At 36.8% G+C, this 12,223-nt stretch overlaps 1 protein-coding gene across 50 annotated transcripts in view; it reads right to left on the reverse strand.

Moving 5' to 3' along the window:
• Window positions 1-1,200: 1,200 nt before the first annotated feature.
• Window positions 1,201-12,223, reverse strand: part of SSBP2 (single stranded DNA binding protein 2) — a 329,283-nt gene continuing 318,260 nt past the window's right edge. For 41 of the 50 annotated variants that reach the window (XR_012413808.1, XR_012413807.1, XR_012413804.1 and 38 more), the window contains 2 exons: window positions 10,665-10,763; window positions 1,201-2,592 (listed from right to left, as the gene is read on the reverse strand). Coding sequence is in view for 45 of the 50 variants with exons in the window: in XM_073993723.1 (XP_073849824.1) it covers window positions 2,563-2,592; window positions 10,665-10,763 (129 nt within the window). In the remaining 5 variants the exon portion in view is untranslated. The remainder of the gene's footprint in view (window positions 2,593-10,664; window positions 10,764-12,223) is intronic. The other 9 variants (XM_073993732.1, XM_073993719.1, XM_073993726.1 and 6 more) reach the window with 1 other exon arrangement.

Here is a 12,223-nt window from a genome sequence, read left to right on the forward strand (position 1 = left end):
CCAAAATAAGGGCAGATAAAATCAGATTCATCATTCTTTGTGATAAGAAATAATACCTTCTCAGAAGGCAAAGAAAAGAACTTCAAGATCAGTAATAATGGAGAAGAGTTAACAAAATGTTTGAAAATTCTAGCATTATAAGATTAAACTTAATAATCAAAGGGCTGTCAGTTTTTATACGATTGTCATAAAAAATGAAAGTCAAAATTCTTCTTGGTAAAGTCAGGTGTCTGGACAAACTGTCACCTTCATTCAGGTTACCTTCGCTTGAGGTAAAGACCTTTTCATCTGAATTTGCATGAAAGGTTTCTGCAGGTTGACAGCATGAGGCTCTTCTCCGGTGTGCACTCCTAGGCATCTGAACGCTGTGTGTGATTAACTGAGGCTCATTTTATTATAGTTTAAATCTGCAACATACATTCAATTCAGTTTTTTTTTTTTTTCCTCAACAGTTCTGCCTAGTATCCTTGTTAGGCACAGGCAAAATCTTTATTTTTACAAGGACTAAATCATTATGAATTTGAGAGAAGTCAGTCATCAGGAACTAGCAAATACAGTCATGTGTTACTTAATGACAAGTATACATTCTGAGAAATACACTGTCAGGCAGTATTTTCCTTGTCCGAACATCATAGAGTGTACTTACACAAACCCAGATGGTATAGGCTCCTACACACCTAGGCTATATAATATAAACTAGTGCTCCCAGGCTACAAACCTGTACAGCATGTTACTGTACTCAATACTGAAGGCAACTGTAATACAATGGTATTTGTGTTTCTAAGCATAGAAAAGATACAGTAAAAATATGGTATTATAATCTTATAGGACCACTGTTATATATGCAGTCTGTGGTTGATTGAAATGTCATTATGAGCTGCATGACTATATACTGCCAATTTTTCACTTTAGAGACTATAAGCCTAAAGGAAAGAGAAAGCCTGCGATTAAACAATGCTTTAACCTGCGATTAAACAATGCTTTTCAGTCTCTGGAGTTTGGATTCATAGTTGGTATTTATCAATGGTTGCTTGTATCACAATTTTAACATAAAGGATCACCCAGTTATCTTTCAGAGTCTAAAATTAAAGTCTTCATATCTTTCTATTGTGATTTTGGTGTATGTATGTATTATTAAGCACAAAACCTCAAAAGATCTGGAAAGTGCCATAGAGCAAGGTGCTTTCATAAGGGAAGTAGTTTTTTTTTTTTATTAAAACATTTACTCATTCTTTTTTGAACAGGCAGTTACACAATGTAGTTTTAGCCTGCTGAAGTCAGTGGCTAGATAAAGCAAAGTCACTATCAATGATTTGCTTCTGAATAAAAGCCTTATATCCCAGGAACAGAGCAGGCGCTCCCTGGCGAGTGAGAACCAATACCAGTCAATTCTGCTGGTAGCAAGCAAGATACCTGGATAGAAAAGTAGCACTCCAGAGGCCTCAGGAGTGCTAACAACTCTCTTCTCCCTTGTGCTCAAAGTCTCATTCAATGTATTTACTTCTAGTGTCTACATGAATATGCTCACAAAAAGTCTGAATAAAAACCAGATACCATTTAACATTAGTATGTTATTAAAATTTTACCTCTAGTATTCCTGGTGAGAAGTGACAAATTCAAGCAAATGGTTTTGTTATCACTTTTGGGCTTCATCATGATAAAGAGAAAAGATGTTGCTAAAAATACGACAACCCCTGTCACTTTATTGCTATGGTCTAAGTGATTTGGGCTATTTAGTGATTTCTGTATCATCTAAGACAAACAAATCAAGAACTCCGTTTAAAGCAGTTATTGCAGAAATACACTGTGTGAGGCCCCAGTTAAGCTTTTACTGATTTGAAGTGTTTATCTCAAATAAAAATTAAAAAATACTTTTCACTGAAGGTAACTGAGAAATTGTTTGATTCAACATAAAGACGAAGACACATTTTCTTCTATTTTTTGAGACAGTACACTTTGTGATTCACAGGATAACTTGCATCAGACGCAATTTAATGAAAGCTCTCAAATAAGCGATTTTATTCCTATCCATGATTGCAGACATTTACAAAACCATAACATCTGAGTTCACCTTAAAAAATAACTTATATAAAGCAGTGATATACACAGCACAAAATAGTTCAGGGAGGGGGCAGGAGCAACTTGTAATAATTAAAATGTAAACGTGAAAAAAAGGATGGAATAAAAGTCCCTACTTATTTCTACTTAAGATGTCATGTGATAATATTTTACAATGTCCTGTGGGTCAATGTATGTATGTGTATATGTCTGTATAACATACACATATACAGTACATTCTCTTTCCCACACATATACATACACACATAATTATTTGCAGTTCAGTTTAGGGCAATTCTAATATGCCACTCCGTACAGTTGTTTGAATCACGTTTGGACCCGCTTTCTTCATAAAAGAGGGGAGAGAGCAGGAAATAAAAAGGTTGGTTTGGTGTGACTGAGATTCCTTTGTTTAACTGTACACTGTGATGAATAATTTTCTTCCGTAGTAGTTCTGTGAAGGGCTGACTCACTGTGGTTTTCATGAGGAGACTTGGTAATGGATCACACGCTCATTGTCATGCTAGGGGAGTACTAGAAGGAAAGAAGAATCCATATTTTAACAACAATTCTTTTAGAGATCACTAAGGTTCTTCTTGGTACAACAGAAATGAAGAATTCTAATTTCTTATCATCTTTTATGTGCAAGCTTTTCATCTCATACAACATAAAATAAGAAACTATAAAAAAAGTAAACTGATACAGACTTAACCTAATACTGAAATTTTCAATATTTCCCCTGGAAAGCATCAAGTCCTATTCTCTCCCTGCACCCAGAAGGCTGATCATTACCCAGTCCCTCTGCCTCCTCCCTCCAGACAGATTGATGTTTTGCAGGCACTTGTAAAAACCTTGGTTAAATTTAGTCCAAGGCTGGATCATAACTAAGTAAGTATGAGGACTAGTCTTTGCCACCTACTAGCTTGTAAACTGAGGAGGCTACCTAACCTGTCTTGACTTCAGTTTCCCTATCTGTAAAGGGGCTTGGGGAAGAAGAGATATAAAATCCCTAAACCAAGTATTTATTGAATACATAGAAAGTGCTCAGCAAGTGTTAGGTTAATATTGTAGGGAAACAAAACAAAAACAAGTGCAAGCTGGCCCTGGGAAGCTCTCATTAAAGCACTGAAAATACTTAAGAAACTAATTTATACTGCAGCATTTAAGCATCTTGCCCATAATCTGTGCTGTAATCTTTTTTTCTGAAACAGGGTCTCACTCTGTCACTCAGGCTGGAGTGCAGTGATCTCAGCTCACTGCAACCTTGACTTCCCTGGGCTCAGGTGATCCCCCCACCTCAGCCTCCCCAGTAGCTGGGAGTACAGGCACAAGCCACCACACGTGGCTAATTTTTGTATTTTTTGTAGAGATGGGGTTTTACCATGTTGCCCAGGCTGGTCTCAAACTCCTGGGCTCAAGCAATCTGCTCGCCTTGGCCTCCCAAAGTGCTGAGATTACAGGCGTGAGCCCCTGTGCTCGGCCTGTGACTCTAACTGCAATCCAGTCATTTTTGCACGTGAGTAGGAACATCATTGTTACATGCTGACTTGTCAGTTTGATGAGGCTGACAAATGATAAAAGGTGAGGGTTTCAGAGGTTTGGAAAAAAATGGTTTCAAAAATGATTTAGAGAGAAATAAAGAGCAATTATTTTGCTAATTGTGCCACTGTACCCTCATATTCTTGGGGAATAGACTGTGACAGAAAAGTTCTACAGCAGCACCATGCAAGAGAACTTTCTTCAATGACATATCTATTCTGTGGTCGGTGCTGTCCAACTTGGAGGTCACTAGCCATATGTGCCTACTGAGCACATGCCATGTGATTAGTGCAGTCAAGACACTATATGTTTAATGTTATTTACTTTTAATTTATTTAAGTTTGAGTATCCACATGTGGCTAGTGGTTACATTTTGAACAACACAGCTCTAGACTATCTGAGCTGTGGGGAGAGGCATCTAATCCCACATGTGGGATTGAAGACTCTTTGGATGAAGACAGTTTCTAAATTAAAATATAAATGTGGACCCTGAAATGTGAAATATTTTAAATGTTTTATTGGAAGCTCATGAGGACCAGGGTAAAAGGCAATTACCTTCAACATGCTAATAACAATTGTGCCTCCTGGAAAAAGGCAGATAAAGGCAAAGGGATTGGTCCCAGGCTCCAGGAACCTAACCAGAAGCTGTGATAATCCTGGGTAGGGGAGCACAAACTTTTCAGAAAGTTGGCAGAAAGAGAATAAAATGAAGTGAATTCTAGACAAGCTGAGACCGGCTGCAGAAATCAGAAAGGGCATATAGGTGTATACTGATGTAAGGACGGATTATAGTGTGGAAGCAGGACTCCCCAGGGAAGAGCACAGAGGGGCAGTGGCTCAGCTGGCACATGTCTGGGCCAGATGTCATTAGGGCTCAAACCAAAAGCATGCACTGTTCCTGAGGAAAGGTGGGTGATTAGGCCTGGAAAAGGGTCACTGGACTATAGGAAGAGGATTGTTTAATCCTTTAAACATGCATTACATCAAGGAAAATCTATTAATACTTGTTAATCACTTCACAGCCTACAGTGTTTCAGTACAGGAAAGTGAAATTACATACTTGAACTGATCCTGTAGGTAGGATTATAGTGAGTATATGGTGATTAAAAGGGGAGACTTTTAGACAGATCATAGGAGAACAAAAAAAAGAGGGAGGCTGCCAGAAACAAGAAAAGAGATTCAGTTTAGACAACCTTTCCCCTTGATCATAGCAGCAGAAAAGCAAAGCAAAGCAAACCCCCCAGTTATAGACAAATGCTGATGACATGGAACTGATCCCTGACCCTGTGTCAGAGGGGAACTTACTACCATTTCATCACATCACATTTCATCCTACCATTTCATCATCACAAACATCATACCATTTAATATGTTTACTCAATTGATCCCATGCACATAATGTGATTCTACGTCTCACATTATAAACAATGACAGCACGCTTCAACTATCCAGAGCCTGTGGCTAAACAGAACTATATTTTGGTATTTAAAAGTTTAGAGGCAAGAATAAATAAAAAGAAAATAAGTGGATAGCAAGGTTTTATTAGAGTAGAAAAAAACAGATAATATGGCAAAATGGGCACAGATAAATTTAATCTATGCTTTCTACAGCTACTGTTACTTACAATAAATACTGGTGATTCCATCAGCACTAATATAACTTTCTGTGATGATGATGTTCTAATTCTGTGCTGTTTAGTGCAACAGCCACTAGCGACACACTGCTACTGAGTTCATGAAATGTAGCTAGTACAACTCAGGAACTGAAATTTTTGTTGTTATGTAATTTTAGTTAATTTAATAGGGCAGATAATAAAGATAATCATTCTTTTAAAACAAAGATTTTTTTGAGTACACTGTGTCAATAATATAAAACAGTAAAAGATACTAAGCATTTCAGAAAGGACCTCAAGGGAAATGCTTTTTAAAAAAGTTTCTGGGGCCAGGCGCAGTGGCTCATGCCTGTAATCCCAGCACTTTGGGAGGCCAAAGCGGATGGATCATGAGGTCAGGAGATCGAGACCACCCTGGCTAACCCGGTGAAACCCCATCTCTACTAAAAATACAAAAAATTAGCTGGGCGTGGTGGTGGGTGCCTATAGTCCCAGCTACTTGAGAGGCTGAGGCAGGAGAATGGCATGAATCCGGGAGGTAGAGGTTGCAGTGAGCTGAGATGGTGCCACTGCACTCCAGCCTGGGCGACAGAGCAAGACTCCATCTCAAAAAAAAACCAAAAAATTATTCCAGTTAATTCATATGTCAGGTAATGTTAGGAAATAGTGTTAAAAATATAGAATAGCCTTCATTCTACTATATATTGTTAAGAGTGTGTACATATGTAAAGCTATACATATGCATATACTCTATTATCAAGCATTTTTATTTGTTGCTATCATCTCAACACTGGCAACTGTTAACATTTTTTATCTGTGACATTTCAAATGTTTTAAGTCAATCTTACAGAAAAATGTTATTTTGTTACTGATTTGTTGGGAAGTTAAAGAGCGAGGTTGCCCCAGGGAGGAAACTCAGTGAAAAAAATAGAGAAAATGAGGGCCCAATTCAGTCAAAATGGAAGCATCAGCTCCACGCAATACAACTCAGAAAAAGGAGCAACCAGCCGGGCACGGTGGGTCATGCCTGTAATCCCAGCACTTTGGGAGGCTGAGGTGGGTAGATCACGGGGTCAGGAGTTCGAGACCAGCCTGACCAACATGGTGAAACCCCGTCTCTACTAAAAATACAAAAATTAGCCAGGCATGGTGGCACACACTTGTAATCCCAGCTACTCAGGAGGCTGAGCTGGGAGAACTGCTTGAACCCGGGAGGTGGAGGTTGCAGTGAGCCGAGATTGCACCATTGCACTCCAGCCTGGGCGAGAGAGTGAGATTCCGGTCTCAAAAAAAAAAAAAAAAAAAAGAAAGGAAAAACGAGCAATCATCTAATAAAGTTTAATTTTTGAGTAGTACAAATAACTGTAAGATGGTATGCTAAACGTATTTAGTACAGTAAAATAGTTTGTATTTATGCCTAGGTGTCTATATATGCAAAGTGCTATTTACACTCCTAAGGCTGTAAACTGCTCATCTTCGGCCGCCATTACTGAAACTACTTCAAAAAATGAAATAAGGGGAAATAACAAAGTTTCTAGGAAAACTCATAGAATGGGCAAGCAAAAAGGAATTTTGCTATAGATTACTATTCTTCAAAGTAGTAGAAAAGTGGCTTACAATTTTCCAGAAGTAAAGGAAGAGTAGGTGTTAAATGGAGTATCATATTTAGAGACATAAAATATTCATGGTGTACTGTACTGAGACCACACTTCAATGTTTCTATTGTACTGCTGCATCAATATGTGATGACATATTGTAATGTTTATGCCAAAATGCTGTGATATCAGGTTGCCCTGTTTCAAAACTATTCTGTGAGTCTGGCTCTCCTTAACCAGATGGTAAAATGGCTCTTACAAAGCAGTCAACAGCATTACGGTTTGGTTTGGTTAAAAATGTAACCCTTAAAGATATTATTTTAAACGTACACCAACTTATTTTATCTTTTAATGTGAAATGAGATAGCACGCCTTGCAGTGAACTTGTGATTTTTTCCTTATTATGCCCAGTTCATGTACCATAAAATCCAGAGATTTCCATGAAGTCTTTGAACAATGTGTATAAATTTCTGTTTATACATGTCAAGAACACTTTAATTCTTACTACATTTCTGTTTAAGCATCTGTATGATACTTTATTTTCTTAATGAGAGAGAAATAAAGAACAGTTCCTCTACCCTGAGCTAAACAAAAGTGAAATAAATTTAGTATTTATATGATTACATAAAAAAATTGGGGCTGATGTGATTTCTTTACAATAGCAGAAAATGGCAAAGGAGGGGTAAGGGAACGAGAGATAATCTACCATCTTGTTTGTAATTCCTATTTGATGCCATTATTTTAACATCATGTTTACTCAATTGATTATATTTCAGTGCCATGGGAAAATACTTTGTTAAATTAATTCAGGAAATAAGACCAGCTACTTTCTTCACTTGAGAAGCATGAAAAACTATTTTTTTAAACTAAGGTTTTTTGTAGTCTGTACTTTCCAAAACAAACATTTTACAGTTTGAACACTAGGGGGCATCTTTGTTTCTTGAAATAAAGGGTCTTGGTTGTGATCTAAAAAAAAAAAACCTATGCAGTGAAACATTTTTTAATTCGCATTTTGTTTTGTCAAGCATGTTGGCACCGCAAGGTTTATGACTTTGGGCTGGGCATTTTTGTTTCTATATTAATTGAATGAAGCAGCATGTTTGAGTGTGAAGAGAGTAGGATAGTATCTAGTACATAAAGAGTACTCAATAGATATTTGTTCCCTTCCCAGGCCTCCTTCTGTGATTTAACTTCAAGATAAAACTCGACAGATCCTTAAAAGGCAGACTGCTCAAAAATATGTGCTTTCAGACTTATGTGTATTAAACACTAGAACTTGCATGTTCGTTTATTGAAAAACATTTTCTTTCTGAATTCATTAAGGGTTCTGCCTTTCCTTGATTATAGCAAAGCTAACTTATTGGGGATAACAAGGTTATTTACTTCTTCAAAGCCTTACATTTGTCAGCACCAAATCTCTTTTGTCTTTCTTCCTCTCTCCTCTTATTGCTTGACTTTATAAAAAGGTCTAAACAAAAATGTATGGTAGTATGACAGAGAAAGCCACAGATAACAATGATATCATTCACAACAAGTCCCTTCTTCTCAGGAGACAGAAGAACGGAGAAGCTAGTGTGGACCTGCTTCCAAGGCTGTACTACCTTCCAGGGTGGTGGTGCAGTTTCTCAGTCCACCATCAAATTATTTTTCCTTTTACAACGTTTCTGGTGGGGACCAGAGACAAAGAGGGAAGAGAAAGCAGGGAACTTCTGTTTGCCGCTAACTCTGCTGGCAGTCTAGCATTGAACCCGCTTAGGTTCAGGGGCAGGGAGGGTGGGCCAGAAGTTAGGGGTGGAAGAAGCCCTGTTCCAGCTGTTCTCGTTTCTAAATGCACATATTCACAGAAGAATCTGTTGTCTGCCATGTGCATAGTTCATTAGGGATTGAAGGGAGAAGCTGGTGCTTATTCTGTGTAAGGAAGTTCTCCACATCCTGTCATATCTGATTCTTTGCCTCAGTGAGTTTTCTGATGCCAGTTCTGAATTGGCACCCCTCTTCCAACTGTTAAACAAGGCAGCAGTCACTAATGACAAATTTGGGAAGGAAAGAGAGGGGAGAGTTCCTCTTTTCACTGCCCATAAGTGAAAGTCATGTGGAATCTTTTTAAAAAAGTTTTTTTCCAACTCCAAATTAATCATTTCCTCTGACTTTTAAAATACCTGGCTTATATATACATTATAGCACTCATTAATCTGACATGTGTTAGTTATATAAACCTCTGTTTTTCCTATTGGGTTGCATTCTTTGAAAGTAGGTGTTATATTTATTTCAGAATACCTTGGTCTTAACCTGATGCTTTGCATATAATAGGCTCAATAAATGTTAAACTGAATTGAATTATCAAATATCTCACTGAATTATGCCATTTTATTGCTGGTAAAATTACTTGAAAGGAAATCAATGGCTTTAATTAGATAAAAGTGAACATAGGAAAATTAATTTGTCCATAGTTTTGAAGTAAACCACTCAAAGAACCAGGATCTAAAAAACAATTCCCATAATCTTAAGCATTATGACTTAAATTGTGCAGCTTCTCATGTTTTTCCTTATCACTGACAGACTAAATTTTTTTTTACTGTAAATTGTTACACATAAAAAAATTCTTTGTCCTCACTAATCATATATAGCCTGCAAGTAAAACAAACTACAGATCAGCATAATTTTAACAGAGATGAAGTCTAAAAACAGGGGAAGCCTTGTCCCCTGCAAAGGTCCTACGTGGATATCAGAACTAAAAGAATCCACAGAGCACTCAATCTTGTGTTCTGTTTTGGGAATGGAACAGTCACTCTGTATAAAGCAGCCACTCTGTATAAATGTAGACGTGCTATTAGCCAGTGCTTCAAATTCTGATGGTATAACCTCTGGTAAATGCTAAGTTAGGCAAAATGAGGGCAGTCTCTCTTCTGATTCTGACTGTAGTTTGGTAGGTCCTCCCCAATAAATTTTAAGGATGGCATGAATTCTATGAAGATGAAATTCATTTGGGTTTTGAAATCTTTTATGCTACATTCCAATTCAGTGGTTCTTAGCAGAGAATGTACACCAGCATCAGTAACAAAGCTTTTCCACATTCAAGTACGCCCAGCCCCACTCCTGGAAATTCTGATTCACTAAGTCTAGGGAGAGTTCTGGGAAACTGTATTTTTAAAATTTCCACTGGGGTTTCTAATGTGAAATATTAATGTAAAAAAATCATTACATTATGTAGAACTCCTTGAGAAAAGGCACCATTTTGTCTTTTTGGTCTCTCCAATACCTAGCGTATTGCCTTGGCATGTGGTAAGTGCTCAGTAATTGCTTGTTAAATGAATGAACTTTATTGCTTCTCTTTTTGGTTCTGTCTACTTCTATGGAGAAATGGAATGAACTTTTGTGTAATAGTACAATCACACGCAAGCAGTGACTTGGGTATTTAGCTCAGGTTAACAGACCGCCAATTTGGCCCTCAGTCCAGTGAGGTCTACTATATAAAGTAAGAACAGACTTTTAGATTTTGAGGACAGCACTGAAACAGACCTAGTTTTGCAGCAACCTGAGACACTTTAGTAGCATGAAAACTTATAAAAAGTATCAAATAGGCAACCTGTTTCCAGTTTGTTCCTTTACAGTGGAGGTTCTCAATGAGAAAATTGTTATTACGGTTTTTCTAACTATGTACACAAAATAGGAGTAAAAAAGAAAAAGTTTATTTTAAAAATTATTTTCAAAGATATTCCACTTAAAGGTTCTCCTGACTTCTAAAAGATAAACCTGTTGAACTCTAGATAAACAGCAGTACAAGTGGCTTTATGCATTTATTCTAGCAGAAGAGCTTCAGAAATAAAATCTGGGTGTAATATAGTCAAGGGAATACTTACACTCTCACTCTGAAAAGGATTTAAGAAATTTCCCCCCATTTCGCCATCATCCCTTGGAGTGCCCGGTTGATTACTCAGGCTCATATTATTGGGAGAATTCTGTAAACAAGATTTAGAAAACAAGGCATTGTTGAAGATTTTAATTTCCCTCTTGCATTGTACTGTTTCGAATATTGAATCTATAGCAGCATCCCTAAGGACAAATCATACTTATAATTTTAATCTTAGACTTCTACCACGTATTCTATTTCATTCTTTGCACTTTGACAAGTACTAATGCCTTCCCAAATGAAAATCTAAAAAACAAACAAAAAAACCCCAATAACCTACCACAACTATTTTCTTAGGTTCAGAATCAATATTTATTCAATTTCCCACCCTCAGCTTAGAGAGTTCCTAAAACTCTGGAGAGTTTAAAACATTCCCAGCAGGGGCATGATGAAGAGATCCTACCCACTGATAAGACAAGATGGAACAATAACTCCCTTAGTCATTTCACTAATCAAACTTTGAAAGGTCACTGTTTTAATAAACATTTCCTTTTAATTCTACATGCAGTATACAGATAACACTATTTCAACCATTTTTACATGAACTTTAAGGAAAAAAGAAAGATAGCTAACTACTGTAGTTAAGAACAAGAGACACCTCAGGACTTGAAAATTTATTATGTACTTTTAGAGGAAAAGGGGGCTCAAAAGAAAACTGCTTTAGAACATTTTCCTATCATTACTTTAAGAGTAGATTTACTCTGGAACTTTCCTTGAAGATAAAATGACTGCTATTAGCAATCTAATCAAACACCAAGTTAGCAGTGTATTGCTGCATATTCTATTTAAATTTGCTAGTCTCACACTACCGCACAATTTTAGCCATGGCAGGATACCTGATACTCCACATCAACAGGAAATACAGAATGACATTGGACTACAAACCATGTTTACACAGTAGTATAAATGTAAATTGGACCTTTCAAGGTCCAATTTATTAACTTGTAAAAAAAAAAAAAAACTTCAGAGTTAAACATTTTTATTTGTTATTTCAAATGGAAGAAAGAGTTTAGATACTTTTTCCTAAGCTATTCCTATTTATATTGTTTTGGAATTAGTTTTTAGATTTTTTGTTTTAAAGAAATTTGCTCAGAGAATTTTGTCTTAACCACAACAATTTGTATCATAAAAATTAACATTTCATGAATGAGGTATTCCCAGAAGAAAATGGTTAAAATGTAAAGCAGAGACAGGTAGATGAGCTGGTAGAAATGCACTGTGTCTTGTCTTGCTGTGCACCCCGCAGGGAGGATCTGAGAACAAGGATCCTCTGAAGTCCATTGGAGCTCTCTATGTCAAGAAACCCCAAGGACTTGGGAAACATACTTTAATAGCATAAAGAGGATTTTGTTTTTTTTGATTAATTTTTCTCTGAGAATGTTAGTTACCCAAGTATATAGAAAAGCAACTATACTTTGAAATGAATCTGAATATCTTGATTTCCTGGGAAAAAAATTAAGTAAAATTTAACTAACTGCATTATTTTAGAATTCATTAATTATTAAAGTT

This window comes from Macaca fascicularis, chromosome 6 (genome assembly GCF_037993035.2).
Source record: "Macaca fascicularis isolate 582-1 chromosome 6, T2T-MFA8v1.1".
Classification (NCBI taxonomy): Eukaryota; Metazoa; Chordata; class Mammalia; order Primates; family Cercopithecidae; genus Macaca; species Macaca fascicularis.